This window comes from Quercus lobata, chromosome 9 (assembly GCF_001633185.2).
Source record: "Quercus lobata isolate SW786 chromosome 9, ValleyOak3.0 Primary Assembly, whole genome shotgun sequence".
NCBI lineage: Eukaryota > Viridiplantae > Streptophyta > Magnoliopsida > Fagales > Fagaceae > Quercus > Quercus lobata.
The window spans coordinates 8,631,831-8,645,115 of NC_044912.1; the positions used below are offsets into that span (position 1 = coordinate 8,631,831).

General features: G+C 33.3%; 2 protein-coding genes across 5 annotated transcripts; one reads left to right on the plus strand and one right to left on the minus strand.

The window, feature by feature from the left end:
- The first annotated feature begins 1,581 nt into the window (after nucleotides 1–1,581).
- On the plus strand, nucleotides 1,582–4,234 carry LOC115959405. The gene is made up of 4 exons (XM_031077773.1): nucleotides 1,582–1,756; nucleotides 3,162–3,234; nucleotides 3,328–3,383; nucleotides 3,985–4,234. The coding sequence occupies exons 1-4, from the start codon at nucleotides 1,701–1,703 to the stop codon at nucleotides 4,097–4,099; spliced, it is 300 nt and encodes a 99-aa protein (XP_030933633.1). The 5' UTR covers nucleotides 1,582–1,700; the 3' UTR covers nucleotides 4,100–4,234.
- An 839-nt stretch (nucleotides 4,235–5,073) lies between these two features.
- On the minus strand, nucleotides 5,074–10,363 carry LOC115962052 (protein ABIL2). 4 transcript variants are annotated; one of them, XM_031080916.1, is made up of 10 exons: nucleotides 9,725–10,363; nucleotides 8,628–8,765; nucleotides 8,315–8,412; nucleotides 8,074–8,224; nucleotides 6,605–6,704; nucleotides 6,355–6,447; nucleotides 6,214–6,256; nucleotides 6,028–6,116; nucleotides 5,749–5,891; nucleotides 5,074–5,532 (listed from the first exon to the last, which is right to left on the minus strand). In XM_031080916.1, exons 2-10 carry the CDS (start codon nucleotides 8,730–8,732, stop codon nucleotides 5,362–5,364), a joined length of 993 nt encoding a protein of 330 aa, XP_030936776.1. In that variant the 5' UTR covers nucleotides 8,733–8,765; nucleotides 9,725–10,363; the 3' UTR covers nucleotides 5,074–5,361. The 4 variants fall into 4 exon arrangements, with proteins under 4 accessions (XP_030936776.1, XP_030936779.1, XP_030936777.1 ...); XM_031080919.1 differs by having other exon boundaries at nucleotides 8,315–8,397; nucleotides 9,725–10,361; XM_031080917.1 differs by lacking the exon at nucleotides 9,725–10,363 and adding an exon at nucleotides 9,568–9,586.
- Nucleotides 10,364–13,285: the final 2,922 nt, after the last annotated feature.

The window sequence follows — 13,285 nt, forward strand, 5'->3', positions numbered from 1 at the left end:
CATTGGATAACTCACCCATGGTGTTAATATGTTATATTCAATTTTGTTAAATACTTATTCATAAAAATCAAATATTTTATAGAATAAAATAAATGGAACAAATGTTTTATTTTAAATCTAAATATAAGAAACATGTAAACAGAATTAATTCATTAAAAACCACAATATCTATTTCTTGATTAATATCTAATGAATATATGACCTATAACAAGCACATTACTTGTAAGGACTAGATTTGGGATCCTGGCCCGAGGTATGAATGGACTTAGGCCCAAAAAGCCCAAAACAATGAATTTATAGAGAATGGGTTAGAAAACTGGGTTTTAGTTAACCAAACAACAAGTTAGGTAGGTTTGATAACAAAAGAATGAAAATATATAAGTGTAAACTGAAGAAAAAACGTCATCGGCGAAGTCCGAGGACACTGGTTCTTATATATATTGTTCTTAGGTAATGTTACAAGTCTGGTTCAAGATTGCTACCGTGTTTCTTTCCTGATTTTTCCGATCCCTTCCTCATGGGAGGTCTTTTATATTATATAGCTTCCTCTGGACCATCTTGATCCTACACTTGTTGATCATTTGAGCTCTTACTTGAATACTCGTCCCATCAGACACCCTCTTTGGTTTTTTGTGAGTTGTGATTGCCAAGGCGGCATTGTTCAGGGGTCTTTTCCACGTAAATACAGTCAAAAGAGTAACTGTAGTGCATTTAATGTGGTAATAACAACTTTCCCTTAGATATTTTTGAGTTCCCATCACCCTGGTACGTTTATGATGCTTGTTCCTATCGCTGGAGTTTCCTGGAGGGTCACCTTAATTATCAGGATACATACTGGAGCTGTTCCCAATTTATCCGAGGAGATGTTTCTCCTCGAACTACCTTCCACTCATTCCCTACTTATGAGGCTTTAGACTGGAATTACCCATAGCTATTTATTCCTCCTCGGACCATTCGTGTCCTCGGACTAGGCCCAAAGCCCAATATACACTTTAGGCTCTTAACCCTACATTACTCATTAGAGCAAAGTTGTTAAAATCTACGGCCAAAATCACATTCCGTACTTAAAATTTATCCATTTTTCTAATTTGTCTCTTAAAATTGCAAAAGTAGCATTCAAATCCTTCCAAAAAAAAAAAAAAAGTAAAATGATCCAATTTGATTCTTACACTACACAACATCATGTGGTGTTATTGGACTTGGGTACATTTATAATATGAAATAATGTATTAGTAATAAGTATCTTAAAAATATACACGGGTTGGTTAGATGAACAAAAAGTGTCACACTATCAACAATCTAACATTATGATTCTATGTTGAATTCAGGTTTAAATAGGTAGGATCGGTGATGCCATGTAATAACATGGCTCCAACACCGATGAGATAAACAACAATGAGGAATAATGAGAGGAGTGATAGTGAAAATATTGTGTTTTTTTTTTTTGGTGAGAGAAGTGTGTTTGTGAGATGATAATATGATATTTGTATTTTTTTTTTTTTAAGTTATTAACGGGCCTGTTGAGTTTTTTTTTTTAAAGCCCAAACGGGCCAAACCCATTGTATGAATTCAAAAGATAAAAGCATTTGACTCATTTGAAAGAACAAGACGATTTCAGTGCCCTAATTGATTAACCCCTAATTTCCAAAGCCCATTATCTCTCTCTCTCTCTCTCTCTCTCTCTCGCAAAGCTTGAAGCTATGGCTGCTCCAGTTGCTGACATGGCAGGCACACAACCCCAATGGGAGTTCAACTGGTTAGTTTCTCTCTCTCTCTCTTGAATTGTTGTTCTAATTTGTATGTGAATTTGAATGCTTTCTGTCATATTAAGTCTCAGTGTCAACTGGGTTTTCTGGGCTTTGATGCTTTTCAGCGTTTTCTTCAATTTACATTCTTAAAGTTGGGATCTTTATTGCCAAACCAATGTGGGTTTCATTCACTTTCTTCATATCTTTTGTGTAATTGTTGTGTGTGCGTTTGTAATTTTTCATATAATTGTTGTTTAGTTTTAGCTTATGTTGTTATTGTCTGTGTTCTCTGTTGGGTTATTTAAGGTTGGTTAGTAGTGATTTAGTTTTGCATAGAGCTCATGTCAAATTGGTTATTTTTATCTCCTGGTTTGGTAACTTTTATGAGTGGCAGAACAACCAAAGTATAACAAATTTGGAAGAGTGTGGACAAACCAAAATCTAACCTTTTAACATGAGGAAAATAATTAGTTCTTAGTGGCACTAACCTTTGATATCAACTACTACTTTGTAACCCTTTACTTTATGTTAACAATCTGCTAGCTTTCAGATATTTAGGGTGTGTTTGTATAAGCTGTTGAAAAACGGTGTTTTGAGTTTAAAATGAGTGTTTCTAAAAATGCTATGAGGAGTTGTGGTTGCGAACAGAGTTCTGGGTTTTAAAAACGCTCTTTTAAGCTCCCAAAACGCCTAACCAAATGGGCCCTTAATACCCATATTAATTACTGTGGGTGAGGTTAAGCTTTGTTATTAGGTGCTCCATTTTAATTTCCCATTGAAGTGAGCCTAAACTTGTTTTCACAAGGAGTTTAGTAACAGGAAAGGGTTTTTTTTTTTTTTTTTAATCATCTGCACAAGAGCTCTCAATCAGTGATCTACTATGCACTCTTTGAAGGGTGTCTTTTTCTAGCCTGCTTGGCCATTCTTCTCCAAATTTTCACTTGAGTTTTTACTGATTTCATTCATAGTTATGAACAGGGGCTCTGTTCAGGAAAAATACTTAGAAATTCAAGGGAAAAAAAAATTCATTTTGAATTTTTTATCTGAAAGGCATGTAAATCTAGTAGTGGAATTATGAGATACTTCTGAAAATATGCAAGAATGAGCATCTGTGAGGTGAAGGTGCACTTTAAATTTTTTTTTTAAGATAGATAATTGCATGAATCCTAATGTAGGTACAAACCATACATCTAGGAGATTCTTTACCATTAGAAATGACCTAATGAAAGACTACAAACTTCAAAGGGTAACTATCTTTGAGAAGGAGTATGGATTCCATCGATCATTGTTTACATGTTTACTTCAGTGACATGATGTTCAGGTTCACTTTATCTGCCTTTGAGGATTTATTTCCTTAGAGTGGTACTTAAATTTTATCTCCAAGTTAATTCTAAGTTGAAATATTATTTGCAGCGACTTGGAAGTAGACTATGAGTCTGAGGAGAATGCTTCTATGGTCTATGCAGCATTAGCTGTTGATAAGGAGGTGATCCTTCATGCTGCCTATGTCATTTTTTTTCTTTGTTTTTGGGGGTGGGCACAAATTTAGATTCTTACTCAATTCCATTTCTGATTGCAGTTGCAGCCAGACAAAGTGAAAAGACAGATGGAAGTGTCTAATGGAAAGCTTATAGTGTAAGCTCTCTTATCAGTTGGAACCTTTTTCAATGAAGAATTTTTGTTTTGAATAAAATATTAAAAGTGATAATGTTATATGTTAATGATTAATATTGTAACTGTTCTATATTGCATTATAGCGTATTGATTAATACTATGAAAATCCTCAGCAAAGAAGGGCAGGAGGGAGGAAAGTTAAGGAAAAAAAAAGGCAGGATGCCACAATATATCGTTTGAGAAACTGGGACCAATTCCTGTTTGCCTGCTTGTATTAATCTTCTACTAATTTTATTATTTTAATTTATAAAAGCCCTTGCCAATGAGCTTTAGCTCAAAGAGCACTCCCTTGTTCCATAATAATGGGATTGAGGGTGATGTCTTGGATTTAAAACCCAATGGATGCATGTGTATCTTACCGATAAAAAAAGGACATACCCAGTGCACAAGTTCCCACTTTTGATCAATTTGTGCGAGGAGATTCGTGGGTAGCTTTAACCCCAATTTTTTTTTGGGGGGAGGCTGATTTCTAGTCTTGAATCCACAACCTGTCACTTTTATATATAAATGAACTCTCTGATTGCCTTATATAACTTCCCATCTCTTTGTCTTTCTAATACAGGCACTTTGAGGCGGTAGAAGCAAGATTTCTTCGTGCATCATTTAGTGCTTTTGTGGACGTCCTTACACTTGCCACAAAAACGATTGAAGAATTTGGACAAGGAATGGAATTGTGACACCATATGTAATTCACCAACTGGCACTGCTGGTTGTTCCGTGAAATTGATCATTTTTTTTGTTTGTGACATCTTGTACCTTAGGCTGTAGCAAACTTTTGGTTATGAGTTATGAAATTTCTTTTTTTTATCTAAGATGCAGTAGTATGAGTTTTACTTTGAGTGATGGTTAACTTATGAAGTTTTTATATGTACAATAGCTATACTAAATACACAGATTTTAAACTAATGTTAGAATGATCACTGATATGTGTTCAAATTTTTAGAGAAAGTGATGCAGCCCAAATGGCTTTGCTCTAGTTGTTTGTAGAACCTGATTTGCCTGGTAATTATAATCCATAACCCAAATTTACTGGGGTTGTTTTTATTAATCATCACGCCTTTTATAATTCTTGCAGATTCTCCTCTGCCCTGCGGCATGAGCAAGGTTACATGAAATAGAGTGAGAAACTCAAACTGAAATTTTCCAGAAAAGTACACAAGAAATGCTGATAAGAGTGAAATCGTGCAATATAGATGTGGAAAGAAAAATGTTCATTTAACCGCGTCCTTGCTGATGAGATGCTTATATGTACTAGGAAATGGATGTGATTTGTGAGTCCATATCAGTTGCAACTTAAACCAAACTTCTTGCAAGATGGTCACCAACCAAAAGCGGGGTGGGCAAGGTCCATAGTGACCATTTAATAAATTTGCAATTTCAGATGTTGCATAATAGAAAGACAGGGAGATTGCATTCAGGAAAAGGTTTTATTTATGTTCATTAACTGGCTTCGATGAAATGAATTGGATCCTTGCATTGATTGAATTGGACATTTGCTTATTGAAGTTACTGAGAAAGTTTAACCTGTTTATTAAAAAATACAAGCTTTGTGGACGTTCAATGCGCCAAAATAAAAATAAAAATAAAAACCCTAATTTACCCACATACTATCTACAAACACAGCTAAAAAAGGACCAAACTTTCTTAAAATATGTAGTTCTCACTTCTCATTACTGCTCGATGTTATACATATTAAACAAAAGAAATGTTATGTATGATCTTGAAGACAAAATACATTACTGCAAGATTACTCAGAATGGTACATCACATTATCAATGAATTACTTGAATGTTTCAATGAAGGGGGGGGGGGGGGGGTGGTAATAAAAGAGAAAATACTATATAAAGTACAAAACAAAAGGGAAAAACTGAAAGCAAAAGTCTACAGACATAGCATTGCTCCCATGGCCTCTTTCTCAACCCATTGTATTCTATTTGTTTCAGTATTCATCCAAGTAAGTGTATAGCATGTCATCTTTCTTTGACTTGCGTCGGCTAAGCAAGGCTTTTAGGAGACGTTTACTTTTGCTAGGGTATTGTTCAACATCTTTGACATTTTCTCTTTCAGCTGGTAATCGCATTGAAGCCGATTTTCGAGGCTCTGAAGGGTACTGGTACAAGTATAACAAACTCCAAAGTTTCAGTTAGAGAATACAAGAGTTTTGTTTATCTTTTAGTTTTGGGCGAAAAGGGGGTTGGGGGGAGTTGTAGGAAACCATGGACTACTGAAAAGATATAACACTTCAGTTCAGATTGAGTGAAATGGCATACTATTACAAATTCAACTATAATCGCACAACATTCAGACAATATTATTTTGTACTCACCCGTCGTCTTGGATTAGGATTTGGAGTGGTCGGCCTACTTGAGTTAGGGGTAGTGGGCCGAGTTGAGCTCGGGGTTACTGACCTACTTGAAAGAGATCCAGATCGTAAAAGTGGAAACCGATATGGTGAAACTGTTCTCTTGTCTGATTTGTAAGGTAAACATCTCAGTTGAATGATAATAGATGATATATGCATATAAATAAGACATATTTAGAGAGAGACTACAAAATAAAATGCATTTGGAAGATTTATATATGTCAGCTCAACATTCATACGAACCTAATTCTTTTTTGGGCATGGTTGCAGTAAAGGAAAAAATTGCAGATCGCTGGGGAGGTCGTGGAGAAGGTGAGGGGGAATGCCCTCTACTGCATGAAACATGACTTATAATATCAGAATCCTCATTACAAAATAAACCAAGAGTACCAGATAAATGCATAACAAAGATACAACATTAGTATATACCTGACTGTAGATGGTGGGGTTTCTCTAATTGTGGCTCGAACAGCTTTGGGAAATCAATCAGATTACAAGAAGAATTAGATTATGTAAAAGTGTTGCCCAATAAATATGCAATGACACAGATCATGAGATAAAATACCCTACCATTCCTAAATTGATGCCAGTCATCTTCATCATCCAGGCTGCGGCCCTGGTATTTTGATTTAGTACGGTTGGCACCACTCATGGTCTCCCCAACTGATATGAATTCCAGGAATTGTAAGCATCCAAATTTAATATTCCCATAATACTAAAAAAACTGACAAGGAAAAAAAAGAGAGGGGGTGGGTGTTTAAATTTGCATTTAGTATATAACATTTAATAAATGAAAAAAATTGGAGAATTATATATTTGCCTGGCAAGATGTATCGCTTGTGATACTTAGGAGTATTTATCACCAGTGACTGTTGGGTAATGCCCTCGTGATTGATAAACTCTTGGCAGGTCCGTAATCTCTAACATTCCACATCCAAGCAATGATGAAAGTGAGTATTATGTAAATTTTGCTTTCATATAGTGAAAACTATAGCTAGTGACACAAATACTGTTATAGTGTTATGGTCCAATAATCAATTCACTCATGTTCAGTAATGACAATGTTGATATGAAAATGATATAAAAGCATTGCTACTAAATATTTAAGCACGGCATGTTCTTGGGTAATAATCATCCATCATTTGCCTCTTAAATCCCATATGGCCATATCTGAGGGCAATATCAATGTTTTGGTAAGAGAACCAAAAGCAGAGCCCAATATCCAAATCTATGATAATTGCCCATATTTGTAAACTACACTGTGTCCAGGTAAACTTTATGTTGTGTACATTCTTTGAAGGTTTGGGTAATGAATGTAATTTTTGAAGAAAAATTTCCACACATCAAAAAATTTGTGTATATTGAATATATAGAATTGTGTACGTTCTTTAAAAATTTGAGTACATTGATAGTTTCAAGTCAAAGGAAAAAGGCTTGGTGGCCATATTTACTATTTAGTATAGGTAAAGGGTTGGACTTTTTACAAACAAGGTTTAATTGTCATATTTAGTATAGGTAGGCTGACAATGTAAGTAGGAAAATTCTTTAAAAAGATGAATGACATCTTAACAGTAAATATTTTCTGAGTATAATGAGAATAACTTTCTAATTTTAAAGCAAGAAGCAGCCATTTGGCATAGGGTGATTTATGCTTTTCAGCCCCAATCATCTGAATCTCTTGCCTTCACCACCAGTGAAATTGGGTCACTTCAAACCATGTAAGTTCTTGTATTCATTTTTCATTTCTTTCCCAGTTATTTTCAGGATATCCTAACATCATACTTTGCACATCGAAGTTGTTCATGTTTACTGATAAGGAGTATAAGTACACTTACATTTCTTATTGCCTTTATACTAGTAATACAGAAGCATAATCTATCGAAATGGTTACTAAACAAGAACAGCGAGGTAAATCTTATGTTTGATCTGAAAAGCAAGTCATCAGAATGTGGTGCAAGAGCCATTTGACCAATATTTTCACCGCATTATCTTAGAAATACACAAATCATGATTCTCCCTCTTTGCTAAATACAAGGCTTTACCAAAACTAAACACCAACTTTAAAAGAATCTGAACTTTTGTTAGGGCTGCTATTCCGAACTGACTTGTTATTTATTTTTTATCAAACAAAATCAAGTGAATAGCCAAAATAGTAGTAATTTTATTTCTATTCCCTTTAGGTTAACTCATAAATCTTTACCCTAATGATTGCTAATGAGAATCCCTACCATAAGTGCCTATTCAAGGTTTACAAGTATCTTATTGATTAAAGAAACAATCCCAGCTCACCTGCTCAATGGAAGATACACGGAGCTCCGTTCCAGAAACTTCATCAACCTTCTCATCCAAGAGATCATTAACCTTATATGTAATAGAACCCAAATGGTCCACAGTATTCACCAGAGCTTTAATCGTATAATCTTTTAATGTTTCTACTACACTGCACACATGTGAGGATAACCTCTTTCAGAAAAGATAGAATTGAAACCTCACTTGAAAACACCAGCATTTATGAATCAGATTAACTCACATCTGGTTTTGGTCATCATTGGTGTATGATAGTTCAAAATACTCTGCTGCTGAGTATAACTGTGTTCTTAGATTTTTCAGGTCCTGAACAAACATATGCTATAAGAAAATACAGTTGGTACAGAAAATAAAATCTTAAGAAGCCTGATTGCATAAGCTTGGTCAAGTCTTAAAAAACTGCAGCATATTCAATTACCTTATCAGACTAAAGGGATGAACCGAAAGTCCGAATCCCAATTTTTGGCCAATATTTGAAGTTTTAAGGAAGATTGTAAAGCTTATATAGATGAAGTGTAAACAAGGAGCAGGAGTACCTTCAGACTATCTGCGAAAATCAAACTCTGCTGCATGGAAACCTCATCGAAATTAGATGCTTCATGAGGGACTGGCAGTGTGGAAGATGTCGTCATTGTCCCCATGATAGAGAAGATGGAAGACAATAATTCCTCAGCCTGCAGCAACCAAGATGATCAATTTAGTATGAAAGAAAAAAAGATAATATTAAGCAAAGGGAAAAGCAAGAACTAGATGAGAAAACATTCCAATTTTGAACCTCAATTTGTTTTAAAATTTTGAAAAACAGAAGTTGCTGTCTTCTTACAACTCATCAGAAAAGCATTAAAATGCTGAGAACTTGAAACCTCAATATATTTCAATGACAACAATAGCAAACTTGACTCTTTTTTTTCTAAAGAGAGAGAGTTTGCAACCAAAATCAAAACCCCATTTCAACCCTGACATTTATATAGCAATAGCTGTCTAAAATAATAGATATAACTATGACAACTGAAACCCCCTAATTGAATTTGTAACAACAGCAGCAAGTCTGAGTGTGTAAGAGAGAGAGAGAGACTCTTCTTTAAAAAGTCACCATCAATGAAATACCAGAAACCTCTATTTAAATAAAAGATTAGCTGTACTTAACCCCTTCAAAAAAATAAGATTAGTTGTGTATGACATAATTTATGAAAATCCAACAGCATAAAACATGTAGTGCTTTGCCACACTTCAACAACTATCCCAGTCAGGAAAATCAACAGACAAAGAATAAACTAAACACTGGAATTCGATACCATTGCAAAAAGCCCATTTTGTCTGAATCTTCACCAATACTCACATTGTATCAAAAAATTAAAAAAAAATTAAACCCAGATAAAGTACAAGACAAACCAAACCTTAAAAACATCAAAAGCCGTAAAATTTCAATACCCTCTTTTTAATTTCTAATAAAACTGAGTTAAAGAAAAAGAAAACCTTATGCACAATGAAAAAAATAATTGATATATTAGGCTCAGCCGAGTAAAGGCTGTTACTTTCTTGGGTTAATCTCTTTCAACTCTTTCAATAGAGCTAAAACAAAAACGACAAGCAATTGTGTCCAAGCAAAAAATGAAGAGAGAGAGAGACTAACCTGGTGTTTCTTTACACTGAACTTCCTCTTATAATCCTGTAGCTGAGACTATAACACAAAACTGACAAAACCCACTTCCAGTTCAAAACCTTAAGCATGAACCCACTTTCAAAAAAAATTCAAACTTTGAATGGCAAATGCGAAACAAATGAAGGCAGCCAAAAAAAACTAACAGTACATAATAAATAGCCACTCTTTGACCAATAAAAAATAAAAAACCTCTTTGAAACAGTGACAAATGTGGTTTGGTACAAGATTTTGACTACACTAGATAAAACGACAACTTCGAATTGTATCTATAGGGTAGGTAATGAGGAACACAAAGAAAGCAATGAGTTGGATAGAGAGAGTGAGAGATGAAGAATAGAGGGACAGGCATCAAGGAGAGCACGTCTGAATGGGCACTTTAGGCAGGGAATCCGGAGCATTTTGTTTGTCAAACACAGCAAAAGCCTGCCCCTTTTGGAAGCAAAAACTGGTCTCAAGCTGAAATTTCACTTCTCACTCATCATTGCCTTTAGTTGGGTCCTACATTTTTTTTTTCTTGGTTCTGTGGGTCCCTTGCCATTTCTATTTAACTGAGCTTTGGCCTCTGAGCAACATAAATCGTCTCCTGGTATTTCAGCACCTCCCAGGCTCCCACATGTTGTGGAAGGATTTTTTATAAAATCAAATATTGTAATGGATATCAATAAAAATAATATATTTTTTTAGGTAGAGTTTTATCTTATAGTCACTCGGGATAATTGTCCTTTTATTATCAGATTAAGACACTAATTTATTTTTAATGTAGATGGAAATTTTCGACTACGAAAAACTTTACCGATTGAATTAATTATAACCCACTAATTAAAATAATATGAATAAGGAATTTATGTGAAAACAATGTTGTCTTAACAAGTGAAAATTGTAGTGTCCCAAACATTGATGTTTAATATAACAAAGTTAGGAGTTTTAAGTTCAATGGACACATTTTTTATGTTTATAGCAAAGATGTGCAGGTTCAAATTATGTCTAGCTTATTCAAATGTTAATCTATGGACTTTGTTTCTAATTTTCATTAATATGGTAACCGGTTGACTCCTCCATGTTACTTTAAAAAGGGTTAGAGAATCATTTTACTTTTTTATCTTGTTTTATTACGGTCAACAAGTATAATCAGAAGAAAGAATTTCGATTATTTTATTTTCAAGTCCTTCCATTGTAGTTCTTTTAGGATGAAACTTATGTTAAATTTATTTAATCATATGTTTTTTTTTTTTTTTTTGATAGGCATATGTGTTATGTTATATTTAATAAGATTTCCGTTTAAACGTTAAATAAAATATGAAGGAAGATTCATTATTCTTTACCTATGGTTAACCCTCCTGGGCCTCCTCCCCAAAAAAAATGCATTTCTTTCGATATATTTAAATTTTAATACATTTTTCAAGTTAGAAAACAAAAAGAACATACCTTAGCATTATCTTTACAAAAAAGGTTCACCAAGGAGGCAATACCATTAACTTTTGACTCTAAATAATATAGAAGAATGGTGATGTAACATGTTGTAATTTTTTTAGAGTGGTTAATCTATGTGAAAATAATGTTATTCTAATTACAACTTAACAAATTATAAAAATAAAAAGTTGTGTCCCTAACATTACCTAATGCAAAAAATAATACTGATTACTTTAATTGATTTTATAATTTGAACTATCAAACATTATAAGTTTATTTCCTTAAAAGTCCTTGAAGGAAAATGCCAAAGTTATTATCAAATTTAATTTACTACCAGAAAAAAATTACAAATTAACATGACATAAAAATATTTGATTTTGCTACAACGTAATTGATAAATTTCTTAATTACTTTTTTGAATCGTGTTCAAAAGTTGACACCACACAAGTAATTAAGAAATCATACTTCATGTCCCATTTCGAAGGAAACAAATCCAAATGATAACATGAACATGTTTGTTCGGAAATACACAAATGTTGCATTCGGATACTTGAATTTAGATTTGAATTTCAAAATGATGGATTTGAAACGCGTTAACTCTAAGTATGTCATATGAATTTCTAAAATTATATAGGTTAAGAAGTTATTTTAAATTTAAGAATTTTAAGGTAGATTTGACAAGTCCAAATCATTGACCCTCTATAAACTATCCAAATAAGGTGTTTAGATTTTAATTACCCAAATCCTATCATCCAAAGTCCAAACACGCCAAAAAAGAACATATATCTACCCGAGGATTGCAAACACATGAGCATTTTCCTTCATTTTCTAGTATAATAAAAAAAATCTTTTTAATTCTTCAAAACATATCAACTTTATTGGGTCCCATCCCATATTTTATTTTCCCTTTTCCTCTAATTACGGGGAAACTGGTGGGTTGATTTCAGCCGTCTGATTAAATGTAAAGATTTTATCAGTTTTTGGGTAAAGTGGTAGCCCCACGCGCATGATATGCAAGTTGGCCACTAAACAGTCTAAAGTATTCCAGTACATCCACGGCCTTGAAAGGCACGCTTTCTCACAACTCTATCCAAACGAAGCCCACGCGCCACTTCAAGTGCGTACCAATTTTTAAAAAATAGAAGAACAAAAGAAAATCGGTAAAACTCAAACAATATTATTTGAGTTGTTGGGAACCTTCTTCCCCATTAAAAGTTACATTGATATGAAGACAATTTTTTTTTTTATTCCATTATTGTCATTCTAGAGGTACTTGGCAAATATTTGGTAAAATAGTTATATAAATTATGTTTTTGGGTTTAATGGATATTAATTATTAATGTCAACATTTTGAATGTTGAATTAAAAAATTTGTATAATATATTTTTCAAAAAGCAAATTCAGATGTTTGGTAGTGTTGTTTAAACAACATAACACGTATTTTCACAACATTTAAACAACATTACTAAAACAATATTACTAAACGAGCCTAAGTCTTTTCACTCTTGAAAACGAATCAAAATGTGACATATGCATTTAATTATATTTATTATTCCAAGGCAAATTCATATATTGAACATTTGAATTCCACTTTTTTTTTTTTTTTGAAGCTAGATGTTGAAGATCAATATTCTCTTTAAGAATTTAAACCAACATTTCTCAAGATATAAAGAAACAATAATAAATTTTTTTTTTTTTAAATGACAACCCTCCCCTTGAGTTGGTTTTGAACTCAAAACCCAATCTTGCTATTAAATCATGCATCACAACTCGTCCATCACATCTCCAACGAAAAATTGGAGCTGGGAGCTTCCCCATTAAAAATTTGCAGTAATATGAGGACTAATTTTTCATTTATATGATATTATAGTGGTAATTCATTTTTGAGGTTTGAACTTTGAATGAGACAAATTATGAATGTGAAGAATTTGAATGATGGAGAATTGAATTACATAAAATCCCACTCTTCAATATCTAGATTCTAATTTTTTTTTTTTTCTCCGAAATGATTCTGGATGGTTTATTTATTCCAAAGCAAATTTGAATATTAAACATTTAGATTTCACTTTTTAATTTTTGAACGCCAATATTCAGGATTCAAATTTAAACCAACATTCCTCA